General features: G+C 35.3%; 1 protein-coding gene across 4 annotated transcripts in view; it reads left to right on the top strand.

Annotated features, from left to right (window-relative positions):
* Positions 1-2670: 2670 nt before the first annotated feature.
* Positions 2671-24799, top strand: part of THEMIS (thymocyte selection associated) — a 188124-nt gene continuing 165995 nt past the window's right edge. The window contains exon 1 of one of the 4 annotated variants that reach the window (XR_014147934.1): positions 2671-3066. Coding sequence is in view for 3 of the 4 variants with exons in the window: in XM_081828975.1 (XP_081685101.1) it covers positions 2976-3066 (91 nt within the window). In the remaining variant the exon portion in view is untranslated. The remainder of the gene's footprint in view (positions 3067-24799) is intronic. The other 3 variants (XM_081828975.1, XM_081828976.1, XM_081828974.1) reach the window with 3 other exon arrangements.

Here is a 24799-nt window from a genome sequence, read left to right as displayed (position 1 = left end):
TTTAAATTAGGTAATTTGAGGGGTGCCTGGTGTCTCAGTTGGTTAAGCACCTGCTGTTTGCTCAGGTCATGATCTCAGCATCTTGAGATCGAGGCCACATCGGGCTCCCTGCTCAGCAGGGAGTCTGCTTCTCCCTCTCTCTCTGCTTCTCCCCCCTGCTTGTTTCCTCTCTCTCTCTCTCTCTCAAATAAATAAAATCTTTAAAATAAATAATTTGATTATATTCTGCTGATAGAAATAGAAATTGGTGGGGCGCCTGGGTGGCTCAGTTGGTTAAGCAACTGCCTTCGGCTCAGGTCACGATCCTGGAGTCCCGGGATCGAGTCCCGCATCGGGCTCCCTGCTCAGCAGGGAGTCTGCTTCTCCCTCTGACCCCCCCCCCATGCTCTCTCTCTCTCTCTCATTCTCTCTCTCAAATAAATAAAACCTTAAAAAAAAAAAAGAAATAGAAATTGGTACTTAATATGAAAAAAACAAGAATAGGTCTTTTTCTAGATTTTGTTTGTTTACTAATGCTTAATGAATGAGGGAGTTGTGTCTCTTCTGAGATCTTTGATGAGTGGAATTTTCTCTCCATCCCATGTTTGAATGTTTAGAACTCTGTTAATGTTCTATTTAGTTCAAGTGGTTGAATGTTGGTTCTTTGGCGCCATTGTCAATAATAAAATTCAACAAAACAAAACCCTAAAAAAAAAAAAAAAAAGAATTCCTTGCTTACAGTGTCAGAAGTGATTTTGATCTAAAGTAGTAACAGTGGGGATACAGAGCAAGAACAGAATGAGTGATAGTGAGTATAGGGCTTGAGGGATTTGGAGGCCAGAAATGGCCTCTCCCATGGTGTAGCCTTCTGGCTTGGGAAACTGGTAGAATGGTAGTGTCATTAACTAAGATTGGTAATATAAGAGAATCAAATTGTAATAGAAACCAAGGGTCATCTGTTGAAAGAACAGAAGCGGGGGTAGCATGGATAACTGTAAGATATTGGTGATGTTTCAAAAAGGCTTTATTGGTTAGTGGGATAGAAAGTTGATTTGGGAAAATTAAAAAGCAAAAATAAAAACAAAAAAAGCAAGTGAAGTCTAGCTTGGAGTAGGTATGAAATGAAATTGTTTGTGGCACCAGTTCTAAAAGATGTATGATTTTTAAGTCCACAGCAGTCTTTTTTATATGTTTTACAATGTGAGATATGCTATTAGGCTGTAAACAATATTTGCAGCCAATTGAAGAGCCTGAGCTTAGGAGTGCAGGAGGCAGACTGATGAAGTTTGGGAGATTTTCGGGACAAAATAGTTGCAAGTGAGGAAGTAGAAGCTACTAGTGAAAAACCATAAATTCTAGTTTTGTAAAGAAAGAAATGAAGCCAAGCAGATTACTGCAAATGTTAAATAAGATTTTAAGAGCTGAAAGAGTTTTGTAAGCTTTATATCAAAATAAGGCTGTGTTTTTATTGCTTGGTCATTTATGTGAAGGATATGGTGGAGCTGGGGTGAGCCCTGACCCCCTCTGTCTAGCTATACTCTCTGTAGCCTGAAGCTATAACAGTTTCTCAACAGAGAGCCAAGAGTCCAATTTATAAGGAGAATGTGCAGCTTCTTAGCATCTTTCACCTGTATTGTTCTAACTAGTCTTCCTTTATTATTCATCCTTAAAGAGACTTAGAAAATTTTCTATCAACTTGAGGGACGCCTGAGTGGCTCAGTTGGTTAAGCATCTGCCTTCTGCTCAGGTCATGATCCCAGGGTCCTGGGATCCGCATGGGATCCTCATGGGGGCTCCTTGCTCAGCGGGGAGGAGCCTGCTTGTCCCTCTGCCTGACGCTCCCCCTGCTTGTGCTCTCAATCTCTCTCTGACAAATAAATAAATTAAATCTTAAAAAGAAAAAAGAAAATATCAATATGAGTTGTATATACTGGTCTAAAACATTGTTTCAGGTAAATACAAAGAATAGGGAGGGAGGAAATTTTTGAGATTTGTTTCAATGAGGCTTCTCTTGCTTCCTTTGACTTTGGGCATTTTCCTCTCCCTAAAATTTGGACCACAGAATCAGAAATGCAGAATTTTAGCCTGGGAAGAAATTGTTTGATTCATCTGACTCCTTCTACTTTTTTTTTTTTCATTTAATAATTGAGCCAAATGAGGAACAGAGAAGATAAGGCTGCAGTCACCTATACATCAAAAGCAGAGTTAAACCCAGGAAACCCAGTTTCCTTACAACAGATTTAGATACTTTCACTATACTGTAGTGATTAGAAAATTCATGTTAACTTATAGGATTAAATTACTGTATCACTTTGCATATTGTGCCACTCCCCCGCCCTCCTTTAAGATTCAGCAAAATTTTTAATGTGGAAGAATAAAAAGTGGTTTCAATCCTCTCTCTTCAGAGTATCAGATTTCTCAAAAGAGCTGACACAGAGCACTTTTGTAACCAAATTTAATATGAAAGCACTGAGAGTATGCAAATAAGACACAAAGCCAAACTTTAGAAATGAGCTAAAGACATAAAGAATTAACAGGGTGCCATTTTTAAGATTAGACTCTAGTCCTGTATTCCTGTTCTTTTCTGTTTCAAAAAGCCACAAGCAACCCTAACTCCAAACAGTCTTGCCAGTGTTGTAGATGCACACCTGGACTGGCAACAGACAGTGAGCTGCTTAACAACTCTCATATTTTTGGGGCATTGTCTGTTCAGACATGCTCACCCGCCCCCCCATCCTGTTCTGCTTCAGTGTCAGAAGGAAATGAAGCCACAATGAGAACAAAAAGAGCTGTCACACCTTTTGTCCCCTGCCTTCTCCTTCCCTCCTCACACTCCTCCCCACATAGAGCTACTCCACCCTAGTGGGACTCTAGTGTGACATCCTCGCCTGCCTGAAGGAGGAATGATCAGCAGGGACAACAGCTGCAAACAAGTGACAGCCAGAAGGCAGGAGCTTTTTTAAGTGCCTGGATTGCAGAAGACCCAAGCCAGAGTAATGGCATTGTCGCTGGAAGAATTCATTCACTCCCTTGACCTCAGGACCCTTCCCAGGGTCCTAGAAGTCCAGTCAGGCATCTATTTTGAAGGTAAGCACCCTCCTATCTCTTGGCTGGCTAGAAAGTGCTTATAAGGTATGCACTTTTGGGAATTGGAGGGGGAAATTTTAATAGAAAATATGAGTCCCATTGAAGGAAAGGTAATCACAAAAGAGGGGAAAGTAATTAACTGACAAATGGTTACAATCCAAGAGTGCTAGAGAGAAGAAACTAGATAGGACTCCAGGGTAAGTAGGGAGAAGGAATTGCGTGAAGCTTTTTGAGGTTTTTTGTAGGCCTTCAAACAGTCCAACATGAATGGTAAATTATTTCTCTCTTTGAAATAGGTTATATATACTCCAGGAGTGAAAAGTTACTATCCATGTTTATGTTTCTAGAATATAAAAAATAAAATTTAGTGTTTTTTTTTCTTTAAATAAAAACAACTATTAAAAGCACAGTGTTTAGAAAGAAAAACTAACCCAACTCTTAACCACTTCGCAATGTTTATGCCAACATTTCTCTCACTTATTCTGTAGTGGCCTAACTCCTCTAATTCCTTAAATAATGACATTCTTATTTGAAGGTATAGGAATTAATATCTACTAATCACAAGATGATTTTTAAGAATCTGTGTTGAAAAGTCAGAGTTCAACTAAGATTCTTGAGTAATAAGTTAGTGTGTTTTGAGGTGACTTACTATGTTAATTCAGTAAAAGAATGTTAAAGCTTACAAAATATACCCTAAAATCTTTAAGGAGTGAGTTTGAATACATGCAAGACAAAGAGTTATTTTCTAGGAAAATATATATTTCTGGTCACAGGAGTGGTAGAATTAGATCCAGAAGAACTACTGGGAAATTAAGTTAAATAACTGCTGGTAGGCAAATCTTTCCCGTTCATAGACAAAATACTGTTTTAGATATTATATTATGAAATAAAGATTGACAAATGTCAGATCTAGTTCATATACACATACACACACTCACCTGCTGTCATCATCAGCTTAACATAGGGTTTTGTTTAATTCATTTGTAAATTGATTATATGGAATCAGACTATATTTTTCCATGTATACCATATTATGAAATGTATCTTTGTTCCTAAGCCAGCCCCACATCATTTTTTTTTGTCTCATGGTTTGTGCTTTTGAAGCTTTGCATAAGAAGTTACAAAGATATTTTTCTTTATTATTGTATATCAACTTTACAGTTTTATATTTCTCATTTAGTTTTTAATCCACTTGGAAAACACTTTGTGATGCAGTGTAGAGAGATCCAATTTTAGATTTTTCCATATAATAAACCTAATTTCCCAGTACCATTTACTAAGCTAGTCATCCTTTCCCAATTGGTTTGTGTTGCTACTTTAAATCATATTATGTGCTCACATCTGGATTAGTCTGTCTCTGAAATATTTCTTCTATTCCACTGGTCTGTTTTTTCAGTTGTGCCCCAATCACCCTATGTGTGTAACAGTGGTTCCAGGCTAAGTGTTAAAATATATTTCATGTATAGACCAGTCCCTTGTTTTTACTCCTTTTTTCTCAGTTGACTTAGCCTTTCATAGGCCTTTTAATTATGTTTTCGAAGAAATTAATTTGTTACTTAAGAAATCCTACTACGATTTGCATCAGATTGTATTGAGTTTATAGATTAACTTGAGAAAAATGGACATTTTTATGTTAAGTCTTACAAAAGAAGATAGCTTGTCTCTCCATGTGTTCTGATCTTCATTCTTTAATACTTTACTACTGTGTTATACTTCAATTAAGAGAAAAGAATGTTCAGTTTGATGAGTTTTCACAAAGTAAACACATTTATATAGCCAACACTCAAGTCAAGAAATAGAAAATTGCAAATATTCTAAAAGCCCCTGTTTGTGCCCTGTCTCAGTCATTATCTACCATCTTCCCCAAAGGTAACAATTATCCTGACTTTTGTCCATTTATGAAATTTACATAAATGAAAAATTATAGTATGTATTCTTTTTTGGTTGGCATATATGTTCAACATCATCTTTATAAAAATCAATCCATGATGTTCCGTATAGCTTGTTCATTTCAGCGTGTATTTCAGAATCGTCTTGGTTAACTATACCACAATTTATTTATCCATTCTATTGCTAATGGGCATTTGGATTATTTCCAGTTTGGAGCTGTTACCAGTAACGTTGTCATGAACATTCTTGTATAAGTGTGTTCATATGTCTCTACATATGTGTTCACATGTCTGTGCATTTAGTTGGGTATATAAATAAGTGGAATTACCATGTCATATGGTATGTGTATGTTCAGCCTGGATAGATAATGTAAAACAAGTTTTCAAAGTAGTTATACTAATTTGCATTCCCACCAGCAGTGTATGTATGGGAGTCCCAATTAATCCATATCTTTGGCAATACTTGATGTTATCAGTCTTCATAATTGCAGTTATTCTGGTAAGAGTATAATGGTAGCTCATGGTTTGAGTTTGCATCTCCCTGGTGACTAATGAGATTGGTCACCTTTTCATATGTTTATTGACCTTTTGGAAATGTTGTTTTATTTTTTTAAGGATTTTATTTTTATGTAAGCTCCACAGTCACTGTGGGGCTCAAACTCACAAATCCGAGATCAAGAGTTGCCAGCTCCACTTACTGAGCCAGGCGCCCCCAGAAATGCTGTTTTATGAAGACAGTATTCATGTTTCTTGCTCATTTCTTTATTGGATTTTACAACTTCTTATTATTGATACACACACACACATATGTATATATGTATATATATAGGGGGTCCTGACCTTCTTGTCAGTTACTTGTGTTGCAAATGTCCTCTCTTAGTCTATAGATTGATACTTCATTTTTTAAATGGCAGCTTTTGATGAATGGAAGTTTTTAATTTTAGTACTAGTATAGTCAGTTTATAATTATTTTCCTTTTTGTGTGTTGTCAGATTTTCTTTACCTTAAGTTCATGAAGATATTGTCTTAGCATCTATTCCATTGTTTACTCCCTCCTTTAGATCTAGAATTGATTTTTTTGTATGTGATTCGAGGTTGAGATCAGTGTTTATTTTTTCTTTTATGGAGCCAATTGGTGCAGTGACTTTGATTGAAAAACTGCCTTTTTCCTACTGCCTTACTGTGCTACATGAGTCATAAACAGTGTCCATACGTGTGTGGGTCTCTTTCCATAGCTTCTATTCTGTCCCATTCAACTAATTGCTATCCTTACATTAATTTCATGCTGTCTTAATTAATGCAGGTTTGGAAGAATACATAATTTATATATGATAATATGCTGCAAAAGCTCTGGTTCTCGAACTTGGATGCACATGAAACACCTGGAAAATATAAAAAATATCGATGCTGGATCTCTCCTCAAAGATAAGGATTTAATTATATAAGAAGTAAGGTATCACCATCAGGTTTTGAAAGATATCCCTGATGATTATAATATGCAGCCAAATTTGAGAATTATGCTGTAGAGTAAGTTCTTCCAGTTTATTATTCTCCTTCAAGTTGGGCAGTTTGAATTTTCATATACATTTTAGAATTAACTTACCAACTTTCACAAAAGTCTTCTTGGCATTTTGCTTAGCAATGCCTTGGATTAGAGAGAATTGGCATCATTTTAAATTAAGTCTTCTGACCCATAAACCTGGTATAGCTACCTAGTTATATAGATCTTTTCTCATTTTGTAGCTTTTCTTTGTGGAGTTCTTGTACTTCCTTTTATTCTTAATTTTTTTATTCCATTTTAAATAATATCTTTTGAAACTTTCATTTTATCTTTGTTATGTTTCGAATTCTAAAAATAATACCCTTAGATTATTTTGGATTTGTTATGTACACATTTATGTATTATATGAATATTGATGGATCTCATTTCTTCCTTCCAATTATTGTATTTTTTTTCTTCAGTTAAGGAACTGACTAGTGCTTCTACTATAATACTGAATAGGAGTAATGATAAAAAAAAACCTCCCTGTCTCATTTACAACCACAGAGAGATTTCAGTAATTCATCTTGAAGTATGTTTGTTTTAAGTTAAATAAGTTTCTAGTTTTCTGATAATTTTTAAAAATCATGAATATATGGGGGCGCCTGGGTGGCTCAGTCGGTTAAGCGACTGCCTTCGGCTCAGGTCATGATCCCAGGGTCCTGGGATCGAGTCCTGCATCGGGCTCCCTGCTCTGCGGAGAGCCTGCTTCTCCCTCTCCCACTCCCCCTGCTTGTGTTCCCTCTCTCGCTGTGTCTCTCTCTGTCAAATAAATAAATAAAATCTTGAAAAAAAAAAATCATGAATATATGTTTAATTTAACACACATTCTTTCAATGACTTTTGTGATGATTATATGTTTTTTATATTGATTGATTTTTAAAATGTTGAATAAGCCTTTTCCCTGTGGAATAAAACCAATCTGGTCATATAACACTAAATTTGGTTTACTAATTTTTTTTCTTTTAGGATTTTTGTATCTCTTTTAGAGAATTAAATCAGCTTACAATTTTTATTTCTTGTAATGTCTTAGCCATGTTTTTGTACTGAGTTATGTTGTTGAACTTAATAGAATTTCTTGGATAGTCTTTTTCTAGCCTTCTAAAAATATGCAAATTTAGTGTTTCTTCTCATTTAAATATTTAGTAGATTTCCAAATGAAGTGATTCTGAGCTGGGATTTCTAATACAAAGATCTTTTAATTATGACTTCAGATTTTTAAATAGTAAGGTCTTCGTATCTACGAGCATAGTTTCTCTCTCATTAAAACAAAAACAAAAAACCCATCTAGATAATGTATTAGAGTCCAATAAAATGTCTCCTAGACTAGTTCCTAGAATGCACACACATAAACATGTATATATGTATTGCTGTATTGACTGATAATCATATTTCTTGTTTTCTCATTGACTATCTATTATCGACATAGAGGAATCAAGTAAATTATCAATATTACCGATGAACTCTCTTATTAATTCTAATAGTTTATCGTTTTTATTTTATTGGTTTTCCTAAAACCCAATAGATATAGATATCATTAGAAAGTATCAAGAGATGGGGCGCCTGGGTGGCTTAGTCGTTAAGCGTCTGCCTTCAGCTCAGGTCATTATCCCAGGGTCCTGGGATCGAGCCCTGCATCGGGCTCCCTGCTTAGCGGGAAGCCTGCTTCTCCCTCTCCCTCTGCCTGCCGCTCTGCCTACTTGTGCTCTCTCTCTGTCAAATAAATAAATAAAATCTTTAAAAAAAAAAAAAAAGAAAGTATCAAGAGATACATCTCTTTCCTACTATGTTTTACAAACTTTTTTTCCCCCTTACTTACCTTTATAGTGTAGTCCAGGGCCTCCAGTACTATAGAAGCAATAATGGAAATCCTTGTCTAATTCCTAATCATAAAGGAAATACATTAAAAATTCTTTCTTTAAGCGTAATATTCTAAAATTGATATTTAACCTTCACTAAATTAAGGAAGTTTTCATCTATTCCTTGCTCTCTAGGTGTTTTCATAATAGATATTGAACTCAATATTTTTTCTTCATTGATTAAGATAATAATGTACTTTGGTTCCTTTCGTCTATTAATGTACATTACCTTTAAAGAATTTTTGAGTTGAGGGGCACTTGGGTGGCTCAGTCAGTTAAATGTCTGACTCTTGATTTCCACTCAGGTCATGAGCTCAGAGTCCTGAAATCTAGCCCTGCATGGGGCTCCTCGCTCAGCAGGGAGTCGGCTTGAAGATTCTCTCTCTGCCCCCCTCCCACTTGCATGCCCACTCATGTGCACACGGTCTCTCTCTCTCTAAAAAATAAAATAAATCTGGGGCACCTGGGTGGTGCAGTGAGTTAAGCATCTGCCTTTGGCTCAGGACATGATTTCAGGGTCCTAGGCTCAAGTCCTGCATTGGGCTCCATGCTCAGCGGGGAGCCTGCTTCTCCCTCTCTCTCTGTCTGCTGCTCTGCCTGCTTATGCACGTGCTCTCTCTCTGTCAAATAAATAAATATAATCTAAAAAAATAAATAAAATGAATCTTAAAAAAAAAAAAGGATTTTTGGGATGCCTGGGTAAATCAGTTGGTTAAGCATCTGCCTTCCACTCAGGTCATGATCCCAGGGTCCTGGGATGGAGTCCTGCATGGGGTTCCTAGCTCAGCAGGGAGCCTGTTTCTCCCTTTGCCCCTCCCCCCCACTCATTCTCTTTCTTTCTCTGACAAATAAATAAAATCTTAAAAAAAAGAATTTTTGAGTTGAAGAATCCTTTCATATTACATATACATTTTCAAAATACAATTGTAGAAGTCAGATATTTAAGATTTTTGCATTTAATCATATTTGAAATGAGCCAGTAAATTCATGTTTTCAGTTCAAGGCAATGCTAGCTTCCTAAAATTAGCTATAGAGATTTTTGTTGTTTTCTGTTTTCTGGATAATTAAAAAAAAAAAAAAGCTTTTGAATTTTTCCTTAAAATTTGTTAGAATTCTCCTATAAGAACTATTGACCAACCACAGAATTTTTTGGAGGACAATCTGAATTTGGTTTTGTTATTATGCCCTCTTCTTTTGCTTCTTTCATTGATTTCTGACTTGATTTTCATTATTTTCTTTCTTTTGTTTCTCTTTTTGCTCCCTTGCTTGTTCTCTAGTATCCTAGGTTGAATCAGTAGTCATTTTAAAGACATTTTTTGATTCTCTTGATTATAGTGTAAAACTGTAATTTTTCCTCTAAGTATTTCTTTCACTGTTTCTTGTGAATTTTGTCAGGTAATGTTTTCTCTGTTACACAGTTCACAGTTTATTCCTTTTAATCCAATGACTATTTTATTTATTTACTGATAATATGGGATTTCTTTTTTTAAAATTAATTAATTAATTAATTTTTTTATGTAGTGTTCCATGTATCATTGTTTGCATGTAATACCCAGTGCTCCATGCAGTACGTGCCCTCCTTAATACCCATCACCGGACTAGCCCATCCCCCCACCCCTCTCCCCTCTAAAACCCTCAGTTTGTTTCTCAGAGTCCATAGTCTCTCATGGTTCATCTCCCCCTCCAATTCCCCCACTTAATTAGCACTCACCATAGCACATACTGTCCCCAATGTCTATCATCCAGCCACCCCATCCCACCCACTCCCCACCACTCCAGCAACCCTCAGTTTGTTTCCTGAGATTAAGAATTCCTCATATCAGTGACATCATATGATACTTGTCTTTCTCTGATTGACTTACTTCGCTTAGCATAATACCCTCTAGTTCTATCCATGTTGTCGCAAATGGCAAGATTTCGTTTTTTTGACGGCTGCATAATATTTCATTGTTAATATGGGATTTCTGTAGCTATTTAGCTATTCTTAGCTTTTCTTTTGATTTTAGTTAATAATTTTGTTGTGTGTTGTTAGAAAACAATAGTCTGTATTATATTGTTTCTTTGAAATTGATTAAGGCTTCCATTACTTTATGGTATGAAGCATATCCTATTTTGGAAGTATTTCACATGTGCTCAAAGAAAGCATATGTTTTGTTTTTTGGTATAACATTTCTCTGTATATACCAAGTAGCTTGAGTTTTTAATTATTTTGTTTGGATCTCGCTCTCACTGCATATTTTTCATCTGCTTTATCTGTCATTTTCTGAAAGGATTATATAAAAGAAATCCTTCAACAGTTCATTTATCTAGTTCATTCCTCATTTCTGTCTTTTATTTTTGAGGTTGAGTTGTTGCATGTGCTTATGTTAATGAGGATTATATCTTCTTACTCTATTTTTATCATCCTTTTTCCTATATGATTTTTTTATTAAGTTCTGTTTTGTTAGATAATAATATTACTTCTCCAGTTTTCTTTTGGAATATCTTTTTCTAAGCATCTACTTTCAACATTTTGGGGTCTCTTGTTTTTAGTGCAGGGAAACATACTCTTTATCTTCTTTTTGCTTCTTCTAATAGTATAGAAAGTGGAACCCGGTTTTGCCCATCCTGTGGTTATGACTCCATGACAGGAGATTTTAGGGACAGGGAGGTTTGAGGGAACTTGAGAAAGGCTGACATGAAGTTCTGTGGTAGTGGTTTGAATGCTCCCAACTTAACCACAGTAATAATAGGCAGGATAATACTCTAATAACATGTGGCTCATATTAAATTACCCTATTGATGTGAAGCATAAAACTGGGTTAAAAATTCAAGACTCTGCCTGCTGGCTATCACAAATAAAAGATGATTTCACAGTCAACTTATAATGTTTTGACATTTGCTTTGTCCCTCTCTCAAGAAAAATAGGCTTCATCATAACCCTGAAGATTGATATGAAGATTAATTAAGCTATTTTATGTAAAATATTTAGCAAAATGACTGGCCCATAGAAATCTTACAGGAAATCTTAACTATTATTATGATTACCATAATGTTGGTATAGAATGAGGAAAACTGATCAGCAGTTTCTAAAAAGTAAAATAAAACTAATTTGAATTCTATTGCTGTTACATGTACCAACATAAATTAAATATGGATAAAAAACCTTGAAAGTTAAAACATTAAAAAAAAAACAGAGAAACCATAAAAGAATATATTAAACTAGGGATTTTAAAAAATGAAAAATTGAACTTTTGAAATAGAAAAATTCCTTAATAAAAAATACATAAATGTGTATAAAAATCATTAAATAACAATAAACAAAAATGAATAAAAATTTTAAAATGGGAAAATATGTAAAAGGCAATTCACATGCCAGAAATCATATAAAATTTTTTCAAATTTATTAACCATAAAATGCAAATAAATAATAAATCATTCTTAATCACCTCTTAGATCACAGATATTAAAAAGATTCACAAAACTTGTAGGCAAGAATGTACAGAAATGAGAGGAGGCATGATCAGTGGGTATGTAAACCATTACAGACTTTCTAGGAGTCAATTGAGCAATATGTGTCAACATATAATGTGTTTAAACATCTGACCTCTAGAAATTAACTTAAAATATAATTACAAAAAGCAAGAATAATGATTCTACTACAATGATCATAGCAGCATGTTTTACAGAGAAGCATCAAGTGAGCCTCAGCATGGAATAGCGTATATAAATTATAATAATATTGATCAGGCATTGTTCAACAAGCTAGAATTACAGTAGGGGAAAAACACAAAGCCCCTATCCTATTGGAGCCTATAGTTCAATGAATAGGACAAATGACAAACAAATGATCGATTTAAAATATTTACAAGTGCCATGAAAAACTAAGTAGGTAGAAAGTAAACGGAGGCAGACAGAAGGGATGAGTTTTTGATAGGATGATTAAGGCAGGTATCTCTGAGATGAAATTTGAGTAGGGACTAGAATAAACTGAAGAAATAAGCCCTTGCGCGTATCTGGAAGAACATTCCCGCAGAGGACAGAGCAAGAGCAAACCACATAATGGCTTTCTTCATCTAATTGGGCAACTCAGAGGAAGCCAGTGAGAAAGAAGCAGAGCAACTGAGGGGAGGAGGATGATGTGAGATGAGGCTGAGGACGTGAGGAGACACAGATTTTGCAGGCCTTGAAGGCTCTAGCTATACATAATCTGCTGGGTGGGGAAGCCGGTGGGGACCTGTAACATAAGGTGATCAGGAAAGGCCACTCTAAAGAACTGATTTAGGAGCATAGGCCTGAGTGTTGAGAAGCAATTAGCCAAGAAAAGATCTAGGAGATGAGTGTTCCAGATAGAGTGAAAAGCTAGTATAAACATCTGGAGACCAAAAAGAGCTTAGTCTGAGGAAGAGAAAAATATTCCTGTTACCTCGAATATAACAGAAGAACGTCATAAGAGAAGATAGATGTTTGTGCATTCGACAGAGTGGTTGTGGAGACCAGGAGAAGAGAGCTTCAGTGGAGAATGCAGAAGTTCTGTATTGGTCATGTAACATGTAAATATCTGTTATTTATCCAAGTAGAAATTTCAAGTAGACAATTGAAAAGCCAGTTTTGGCCACAGAGTGAGCTCATGGCTGGAATGCCCCATCTGTGACTTCATTGATCAGGACTTTATTGATCACAAGCTAATGAAGCTTAAAAAAAATGAGCATGTACCCTTATTATATGTATTTCTTTATTGATATTTATGGTCATTCTAAAACATACACAGTAATAAAAATTTTAAGAGAATAAAGATAAAATTAACAGTATGTTGGGACACCTGGGTGGCTCAGTTGGTTAAGCATCTGCCTTCGGCTCAGGTCATGATCCCAGGGTCCTGGGATCGAGCCCCACATCGGGCTCCCTGCTCCGCGGGAAGCCTGCTTCTACCTCTCCTACTCCCCCCACTTGTGTTCCCTCTCTCGCTGTCTCTTTCTCTGTGTCAAATAAATTAAAAAAAAAAAAGTTAACAGTATGTACTATATATAATATATACTTAGAGCAGATTTTCATTAGTGTTGGTGGCTATCAATCTACATGTGAAATGATCTTATTAATCTGATTTTGGCAGTTTCTTTAGATAGCAATTGTATGCAGCTGATGACAAGTTTGTACTAGGAATAGATGTGTCACTGGGCCATTTTCTTCTTGATAGGCTCTGCAGTCTTCAATTCTCAAGTGTCTTTGTGAGCATCTTGCAAAGTGATTGTCTATTTTGTGAGAGTTAGTATAGTTAAAATTATATAACAATTCTTAAATCAACTTAACTTGATGCATATAAAATCCATTATATGGAAGTATTGTAAGTAAACGAATGATTAGGACAATTACGTTTTTTAATTTTAGTTCCAGTGTAGTTAACATACAATGTTATATTAGTTTCAGGTGTACAATATAATGATTCAGCAGTTTCATATATTACTCAGGGCCCATCAAGATAAGTGTATTCTTAAACCCCATCACCTATTTCACCCATCCCTCCACCCACCTCCCATCTGATAACCATCAGTTTGTTCTCTAGAGTTAGGAGTCTGCTTTTGGGTTTGTCTCTCTCTTTTTTCCCCCCTTTGTTCGTTTTGTTTTGTTTCTTAGATTGCACATATGAGTGAAATCATATGGTATTTGTCTTTCTCTGACTGACTTATTTTACTGTCTAGATCCATCCATGTTGTTGCAAATGGCAAGATTTCATCCTTGAAATCTGAATAGTATTCCATTGTACATATACCACATCTTCTTTATACCATATTCACCTATTGATGGACACTTGGGCTGCTTCCATATCTTGGTTGTTGTAAATAATGCTGCCATAAACATAGGGGTGCATATATAATTGTTTGAATTAGTGTTTTTGTATTCTTTGGGTACAGGTGCACCCAGCAGTGCAATTACTGGATCATAGGGTAGTTATATTTTTAACATTTTGAGGAACTTCCATACTGTTTTCCACAGTGGCTGTACCAGTTTGCTTTCCCAACAGCAGTACACAAAGATTCCTTTTTTTTTATTAGGACAGTTCTTTTAATGCTCATTTTTTGGAATTCCCAATCTTACTTAGTATAATGTAGCTTATATGTGTCATGTGCCCATTTGATGTAGGAATAAACTAGGATTTTTTTAGTAGAAAATATTAGTAAAGTTTAAAATTAAATATTAGAGGGGTATCTGCCTGGCTCAGTCAGAAAAGCATACAGCTCTTGATCTCAGGTTTGTGAGTTCGAGCCCCACATTGGGTGTAGAGACTACTTAAATAAATAAAACTTAAAAAAAATAAAGTTAAATATTAGAAAACATTTATATTAACTACAGTATAGCTTAATTTTCTTATTTGTTTTATGTAGAAATGAACATGAATTGAAGCTCATATTTTCTTCTCTTACCACACATCTTTAATGCTCTGTGGAGTATGTAGCCTACTTTAGAGATCTGTGTTAGGAGATAACATAATTGCCATCACAAATCCCAGATTAAAGAGCACTGGATAAGCTAGTTCATGAATAATTATAATTATAGATTACCTAACTTGTGTCATCCTATCATGTTCAGTTCTTTGAAAGAATAGTTTATCACCAATGGAATAGTTTATCACCATTTATATTCTTTTTATTGAAGAATAAAAAAATTGGTGTTCATTTATTCCAGTTTCCCCTTTGGAGTACATTATAGGATTGCCATAGGCCTTGCATTGGCCAATGGAATGAGAGCAGAAGTAATGTGTATCATTGGAAGGAGATGCTTTACGAACGAGTTCATAATTTTACATATTTCATTGTGGTAGACCATGTCAAAATGGAGCCTTTGACATTTTTGGTCCCTGAATGACTACAATTATTAGATAGCTTGCCCTCATCCACCTGTCATGGATGTGTAGTGGAATAAGAAATATACTTTTATTGTTTAAATCTCTAAGACTTTGAGATTATTTGTTATATGAGCATAAACTTAGCTTTCCTGATTGATAAAGGTTATATTTATTATGATTGGAACTGTACTTATTATCAATTTAAAAAATTAGACATCAGACATACACTGGAGAGAGTCCTGTAATGCCAGGAAAGTTACTTGGTAATAGTGCTGCTGCATGTTCATGAGAAAGTGAGTTCACCACTCTGTGGTCAGGAAACATTATCTGTTGCTTCTTTAACTACTCTCCATATTGCTAACATTACTGTTTATCACTATTTGCATCATGTATGTAACCATTTTGACTTAAAAATTTGGCAAAAAAGAAAGTTTGTTTGAATTATGATCATGTTCAGTGAACTGGATATTGAGACAGTTTCTTTTTCTGCTTTATAGAAATAGTGCATGCACATGACTGGCAAATTGGAAAATGCAGAAACACAAAATTATCAATAACTTCATCAAACAGAGAAATACTATTAAATTTTTGATGTATTCTCTTCTAACTTTTATGAAATTCTGAGTTAACTTTTTTTTTTAAAAGATTTTATTTATTTATTTGACAGAGAGAGACACAGCCAGAGAGGGAACACAAGCAGGGGGAATGGGAGAGGGAGAAGCAGGCTTCCCGCGGAGCAGGGAGCCCGATGCGGGGCTCGATCCCAGGACCCTGGGATCATGACCTGAGCCGAAGGCAGACGCTTAATGACTGAGCCACCCAGGCGCCCCTCTGAGTTAACTTTTAAAAAGAGAAAAATTGATGCCAAAATTCCTTTCCCCATGTTCAGTTTTTTCCCCCACAAGCTTCTTGGTTCAAGCCACCATAATTTATTGCCAGGATTATCAAAATATACATTGAATTGGTCTCCCTGCTTCTACTCGTTCATACCTAAAATTTATTCTCAACATAGCATCCAGAGTCACACTTTGAAATTGTACATCTGATTATGCCACTCCTGTTAAAAAGCCTCCAGCGGCTCTCCACTTGTTTTAAAATAAAAACTTTACAATGGGTAATAAGGCCCTATATTTTTTTCTCCTGGCTTCCATTAATTATATGAATTCCTTGTTTACCAGTCTTCTAGCCATGCCCGCCTCTTCACTGTTCCTCAAACTTGGGGATGTGCCCCTGACTTAAAGCTTTGCTCATGCTCTTCTCTTGGCCTGGCAAGCTCTTCTACCGAGATGTCACCTTGGCTAACTCCTTTATCTATGAGGCTCACCCTGACCACTCTATTTGATACTGCAAATTTTCCACCTTCCTTCCCTGTATTCCCTATCCTTATTATGTTCTTCATTTTGTTTGTAGCAAAACACCTATCTCTTTCTTACATACTATGTAAATTATTTGTTGTTTATTTTTCTGTCTTGTCCTACAAGATTTTTCTTACAGTTTAATTGAGGTAGAATTTTCTAAACTATAAAATTCACCCACTGTAAGTGTACAATTAAATTATTTTCAGTAAAATTTATAGAGTTGTGCAACCACCACTGATTGTAAACCACTTCCGTCTCCTCAAAGAAGTCTCCTGGACTCTTTGCCAATAATGGTCACTTACATTTCCAGCCCCAGGCAACCACTGATCTGCTTTCTGTCTATAAATTTGCTTTTCCTTGACATTTCATATAAAATATATAGTTTTTTGCCTCTAGCTCTTTTTTCTTAGCATAATGTTTTTGAGGCTCATCCATGTTGTAGCATGTATAGGTATTTTGTTCCTTGTTACTACTAAATAGTGTTTTATTGTATGGATATACCACCTTTGTTTATCCAATATCCAGTTAAAGGACACTTGTATTATTCCCTTTTGGAGATACTATAAATAATGTATCATTTTATATTTCCATTTATAATATATTAGGATTTCAGTTTCTCCAAAATCTTACCAAAACTTGGTATTGTCTATCTTTTATGTTTTGCTCAATAGTATCTCATTGTAGTTTTAATTTGAATTTTCTTATGACAAATGGTGTTGAACATCTTTTTCCTGTGCTTAGTAGCAAGTTGTGCTTTTTAAATGAAATATCTCTTCAAATTGTTTGCCCATCTTTAATTGTTTGTCTTCTGTTATTGAGTTATTTCTGTATACAAAATTATTTTTTATATAAAAATGTGTATAAAAATTATTTCTGTATTCTGGATATACAATTGCAAATATTTTCTTCCCTTCTGTGGCTTTTCTTCTCATTTTCTTAATGTTATCTTTTGAAACAAAAAAAATTTTAAATTTTGATGAAGTCTAATTTATCAATTTTTTTTTCTTTAGGGCTCATGCTTTTATTCTCATGTTATTAACCCAAGATCACAAAAGTTTCTTCCTATGCTTTGTGTTGGGGGAGCTCCCCAGATGACTTCCAGTTTTGATGATTTTTTTAGAAATACAGAACTCAGTAAAGCTGTTACACTCAGAGTTATGGTATATTGCAGGAAAGGGATACAGATTAAAGTCAGCAAAGGAAAAAAGCATAATATAGGGCAGAGTTCATGAGAAAACAGGCACAAGCTGCCAGTTGTCCTCTCCTAGTGGAGATATATGGAGAACGCTTAATTCTCTTAGCACTAATGTGTCACAACACAAAGTATTTCCAATTTAGGGAAGTTCATCTGTGCCTTCATATCCAGGGTTTTTATTGGAGCAGTCACATAGGCATGGAGTATTTGTATAACAGACCCTAGCTCCTGAGCCTCCAGCCTTTCCAGAGGTCAAGTGATAGTGTCATCCAGGACCCATGTGAATAAAAACAGGCAGTCACCATAAATCACGTTGTTATCATACACTATCTGGTGTAGTCCAAGACCCCAGATATACAGAAATACTGTTTTCTGGCAGGATATTCCAAGGACTTAGATTTTATCTCTTAGAAGCCTGTCAGAGGGCTAGTCCTTTCTTTGGAATGTGCAGGGTTTGAGCATTTCAATCCTTTACTGCATAGCTTTCTTTTATAAGAGGTTTATCTCTTATCTTTACATCTAAAATCCGTTGAGTTAGCCAGAATTTTCTCAAGACTTAAATTCAAGTAATGGAGGAACTAACCAAATTTCTCCACAGGAACAACTCAGGTAGAAAAGGCTCTCTCTAGTTGAGAGAGGTGAGGGAGTTATTTAAACAGATATCTGGGTGAATGACCCTACAAGCTGAGGGAACATCTTCAGCAGGGATGTATTGGCATATTTCAGAAAAAGTGAGAAACCAGTGAGACTGGAAGTAAGGGGAGAGTAATCAGAAATTATATCAGAGGAGAAATTGTGGAGAACCATACAAGGGCCTTTTGGACATTGCAATTTACTCTTGAAAGAATTGGGAACATAGAGGGGTGCCTGGGTGGCTCAGTTGGTTAAGCGGCTGCCTTTGGCTCAGGTCATCATCCCAGGTCCTGGGATCGAGCCCCGCTTCTCCCTCTCCCTGTCGCTCCCCTGTCTTGTGCTCTCTCTCTCTGTCAAATAAATAAATAAAATCTTAAAAAAAAAAAAAAAGAATTGGGAACATGGAGAAACCAATCTAAATTAGCAAAAACAACTAAAACAATGCTAGAATTCTCTTCACAATGAATTTAGACACCATCACTCATTTTTTTTCACTTTTTATCAAGAAGGACAATGCTGATGAAACCACATATTTGCAGAAGTCAGAGCATAGTTTTGCTTCAGTGAGTCCATGAATATAATGATCAAAGTGTTTCTTATAGCAAATTTTAAGTACTGTGAAGATGTTTCTCCCCTTTTGGGAGGTAAAAAATTAAGTACCATATTTTGAATGTATTAAATATTATATTTCCTTCTCCCTCCAAAATGTGTTGAAATCATGGAAATTATTTCTTAAGATTACATATCTATCTCCCTTCATTTCTTCCTTCTGTACTTTCTTCCTCTCTTCCTTCTATAAATGACTAAAGTATGGTTTTTGTCCTTAAGAACTCCATAGGTCAGTAAAAGGAGATTGATTTTTTTAAAATAAGTATTTTCATCAGTATTTTGCATTTTACAATGCAAAAGTTGCTCTACTAGACAAGAACTGTTTTGAGAACACTGGGGAGAATACAACTTACCACCCAAGAAGTCAGAGAAAGCTTGACAAGAGGTGGTGGTATTTTTTGCTGGGCCCTGCAGCCTATACGAAAGATGAACAGATAAGTAAGTTCTCAGAATGAGAGAAAAGTGCTTAGAATGTTATACAGGTTTGAATATTCAAGATACGGTCCAAGAACAGTTCAGGGAATAGTAAGTAATCAGGTAATTTGTGGACATATTTTGAATGGCTTCTGAACTGTAATAAGGGTATTGAATTTATTCTGTAATCAATAGGAAGCTATAAAAAAGATGTTACTTTATAGTGTGTTTTTCTAATTACAAAAAAATCAGAAAGGCAATGAAAATCTCACATCCATGCTAGTTTGTCTAGATGTGAGACAAACACCGGAAGTTAAAAGCAGATATAGATATAGGGACTAGACAGAATCCATGGTCTTTTTGGGTAGAATCTTCTGAACTTGAAAATATATGAGAAGCAGTGAGCAAGAAGGAGGAGTTGATGACAGACCTGAGGCTCCTGGACTAAGTAAATGTGGTAGATGATTAAAAAATATTACTTTAAAGAATTATTACAAGAGCAGCAGTGGTTTTGGAGATGGAGGCATGATTCAGTTATAGTCCAATGAGTTTAAAGCTCTTACAGAAGATTCAGGTGCAAATGAACATTTGACCATAAAAAGTATGTCTGACTTAAAAGGAGTAGTAGACTTGTCAGGTTTATAATTACAAATTTTAAGTGGATGAAAGAAGACTTTTTTTTTCAGGGATTGTCCTATAGTCCATATGTCAGGTCCAAAGAAATATGTGAGTCTCAATGAACACCAAGGAGGTATGGACAGAGAAGGAGCCTGTCAAGCCAAACAATAACAAAAATCCCCCCAAACCCTCAAATCCTGTTTGTTGGTGGAGAGGCTGGAAAAAGTAAGGTAGTTCATTGATGAAAAGAAATGACATAGAGTACTAGATTAAGAGAATGGCAGGGATGAGTGTTTGCTTTCAGCACATGGTTTATGGTAGGTTATTAATTATAATTGTAGCCCTATATACTGAAGACTTATGGGCCAGGCAGTGTGCTATGCCCTTTGTATATAGATTTGGGTGTGTAACCATATATAAATATATTTTATATATGTGTATGTCTGTACATAAATATATCTAAATATATCTAACACAACATATATAAATAAATGAAACTAGGGGTGCCTCGGTGGCTCAGTTGTTAAGCGTCTGCCTTCAGCTCAGGTCATGATCCCAGGGTCCTGGGATCAAGCCCCACATAGGGCTCCCTGCTCGGCGGGAGGCCTGCTTCTCCCTCTCCCACTCCCCCTGCTTGTGTTCCCTATCTCGCTGTGTCTCTCTCTGTCAAATAAATAAATAAATAAGTAAATGAAACTTTATATATGCTCATCTATACACAAATTTAGTGTTCATATGTATAAATGTACATGTATAATCCTATTTAAATTATTTAATTCATATTTATAAAAACATTTAATCCTTGGAGGTATCTTGTGAGATTATTACTATTATTTCCATTTTCAAGACCACTTATTTGCTGTATCACCTACCTCTGGCCCAAGGATAAAACTTAGAGTTTTTTCTTGCTCTGCCCACCACCTGAAGAGTTTCTGAAATTTTGTAGTGAATCCTATCGTTACAGACCATTCGTGTTTTTAATAACTTATTATTGATTAATGACTGTGATTGTAATTTGATAAGTATGACATTAATTAACTCTAAAAATGGTTGAGTAAGTACACTGAATAATGATACTTAGTGAATTGTGCATTATATGAACATGACTTTTCTGGATTTGATGCATATATGAGAGTTCGTATGGCAAAAAATTACACCTGTTTTAATGCCAACATAATTATTTTATGGCTAATTGAACCTAATTTTCTTCAGGCTTACTCAGCTAAGGACATGGTAGTAAAATCAAGGCAAATTTGAAAATTATAGCATTGCCTTCAACTTGCATTTATTCATATTTCATGGGCTTTAAGTATTCAGACAAGAAAAACCTTTTTTTCTCTTTTTAATATGTATTCACAACATTGATAGTGGTTCATGTGGACTTATGAGGAATGAAATTATGTAAAAATCTAATGAAATATGGTCTGCTACATTTTTTAAAAAGAATTTTAGCAAAGTGAAAACAATACCAGTATTTATCTACATGAACGTATACTTACTTATATGTTTATTTATATATTTTGAAAAGATTTATTTATTTTATTTATTTATTTTAGAGAGAGAGAGCATGTGCACGTGAGAGCATGGGGAGGGGCTGGGCGAAAGGGAGAGTGAAAGAATCTCAAGCAAACTCCCCGCTTACCAGGAGCCCGACATGGGGCTCTATCTCATGATCTCATGACCCCAAGACCATGACCTGAGCTGAAACCAAGAGTCGACACTTAACCATCTGAGCCACCCAGGCGCCCCAGTATATTTATAATTATTTATTAAAGACAAGAATTGCATTTCTAAATGCATGTTTGTAACACTTTCTGTTGAGCTTCACAGTTATGAAACTGCTTTGAGATTTAGGACGGCCTAAGTTCACAGATACTGAAAATTGAAAACTTTATATCTGAGCTTTTTTTTTAAGATATTATTTATTTGAGAGAGACAGACAGTGGGGAGGAAAGGGAGAAGCAGACGCCCCACTGAGCAGAGAGCCCTGGGATCCTGACTTGAGCTGAAGGAAAATGCTTAACCAACTGAGCCACCCAGGCGCCCTATTATCTGAGCTTTAAAATGAAGTAAAGCTTGTTATATCTCCAAATTTAAAATTGATAATGGTTTATTAAATAAATAGAAATTTGCTCTGTTTCTGCCAGTGGAATACGGTTGGACACTAAAATGACTATCAGAATAGAATTCAGAAAACTTTATTCAGTTTCATTTAAACATATATATTGAAATTATATTTGATAATACACAAAAATTACATTGTAGCTACATTCTTTTAGGGCATAATATTGTTTGAAATTATGTTGAATTTTTTTTCTATGAAAACTTTGGAACCATGTTTTGTTATCTCAGACTTGACACTTAAGTTCCTGTATAATTTGGTCCCTAGAATGCCTTCAGGCCATACACTGTGGATCAATGAGAAGTTACCCTTTCAGTGTAAATTAAGTATTAACGTTTACAAAAATAAGAATCAAAATATTTGAAGTTTAAAAATGTAAAAGAATTTTAAAAGTTCAGTGCTTTTTTGTTTGTATGCTTGAATGGAATACTTTTCCCCTAAGATTTAGCTCAAACAGGCCTTATTTTAGGAAAAGGTCCTAAAATAAGTACAAGAGCAACAAACAAAAGCAGCTCAGAAAAGAGTAATTTCAGTTGTATTGTATACAAAAGCTGTAGAGCAAAATAAGTGCCAGAAAATTTTTTGTGTTGTTTACTTAAGTGGAGATGTTCCAAGGCGTGGACATTTTTGTACAGTGGAGTAATTATTCACATCTGTAGTGGAGTGTTCACACTTAAACATTTCTAACCTATTTATTGTTAAGTACCGACCTTGACTATGCAATCCAAAGTTAAAAAATAGAATGCTGGCATATGTTTTGCATATAATCATATAAATATAGGTTATTCATACGCTTACTTCATTTTGTAAGTATAAAGAAATGACTGAGCAAAAATCAGTCATTTCTTTATATAAAAATCAGTTAAGTAAAAATTGTATTGTCTGCTAGATTTTCAAATGCCGTGAAGTGGGCATTTTGGTTTGGGATATTAATTATCTAAATTCATTTTAATAGGTACAAGTTACTGGTCAATTATTTCACATTGAACAAGATTTACAAAAGGAAAAGAATATCAAACTTTTGCCTTAAGTGTGGTAGTTTGTTTTTGTATATTATGATACCAATTAATTTTTTTTAGGCACTGCTAAATGACTAGTAAGTAAGTATTGAGAATGGAAGAGAAAATAACTTCAAGTAATGTGTAAAAAACACCTGAAAAATTATTTTTAGAAATGTCTTTGATGCAATATCCAAATTCTTGAATTTTTTAAAAACTTTATGTTTTAATTGGGACCTCTACTTTGTTTACTCCTAATAAATATTTGGAATCACTGCACTTTTTTAAAACTAATATTTTAGCAAAATCCATGAGATGAAATTTACTTAAATGGGAAACATACCTTTTTTTCATGAAATAATGCTTTTTAAATGGTAATGAAGTCATTATTTAGCAAGATTTTGTTATTTTAAAGAAAACTAACTTATTGGAAGATGGAGCAAGTTTTCTACCAATCTGTGTAATGAAATTGGCTATCCAGTGTTCTGATTCTTATAAACAGTAATTAGATTTAAAGAGTTTTACTTTAGGTTAGAAGTGTTGGTTTTAGTGATTCAGCATTTGTGTCAGTTAGGAAAAGAACACCTGACCCATATACAATGTGTGAAGTCTAACCACAAAATCAAGTACTTTTTTTTTTTTTACTTCTCAATTGACATCAGGAAAAGCTTAAAACATACATCAACAATTTTTTCCAGAACTGAAATGAAATTATGTGAGTTTTGAATTAACTGTTCATTGTCAGAAACCAGTCTGCTTTTGAACATTAGTAGCATAGTAATTTAAACATATTTCTATTTAAATATAGTATATATATTTATTACAGAAGTTAAAAAAATCTGCAACGATTTAGCATGTTAAAAGAATTTATAGATTCTTGCAAATAATGGAAATTTGAACTTGTCTTGGGGTCAGCCTGTTTCTGACCCACCCTTATTCTTCCCATTCTCTCTTCCTTCCATTCCCCTTTGTACGTTAGTCGAATGAGATTGGATATATTTATAGATGCTCTTTGACAGTAAAGTACTGTATTGTATAATATATATATTAGGTGTCATCTCCATGATTATTCTCTTAATTATTTGTCCTTTCTTTGAATGAAAAACTTGATGGCCCTGGGTTTTATTTTATACGCACCCCCTAGCCCCCACCTCATGTTTTACTACAATACATAATGGGTACTCAAGGTACATTACTGTCAAAGAGCATCTGTAAATGTATCCAATATATATATTCCAGATCAACTATACAGGCATTGCGTTCTTTAAAAAATCAGGAGAACCAGGTGCTGTGACCCTAGTGATTGGATTAAACCCGGCCAGGAGTTGGGGCAGGAGTGGGATCAGGAGTCATAGATTAAGCCCTCCTGAGGAGGGTTAATGCAGGTGTACCACAGTGGCCCCGTGGGGAAAATCTGAAACAGGACCGGCCTCTGGGGAGGGCAGATTGTAAATCCTGGAAGACCAGGTCAGCGAGAAAACGTCAGGTCGGAAACGGAGCACCGAGCGGGGCAAGCTCCAGCTCCTGAAATACCAGCCGTAGGCTGTGCGGCGGCCGTGATACGGATGGGGGCCCCCGCCTGGGCCGCCCCGCTCCTGCCTCCCGGGCCTCCTGAGGTTAGCAAGCAGAGCCGCTACCGCGGACTGGAGCAGCTTACTCACCCTCCTTCCCTAAC

Source organism: Leptonychotes weddellii, chromosome 8, assembly GCF_054177405.1.
Source record: "Leptonychotes weddellii isolate Sample4059 chromosome 8, ASM5417740v2, whole genome shotgun sequence".
In the NCBI taxonomy this organism is placed as follows: domain Eukaryota; kingdom Metazoa; phylum Chordata; class Mammalia; order Carnivora; family Phocidae; genus Leptonychotes; species Leptonychotes weddellii.
This window is presented reverse-complemented; position numbering and strand designations above follow the sequence as displayed.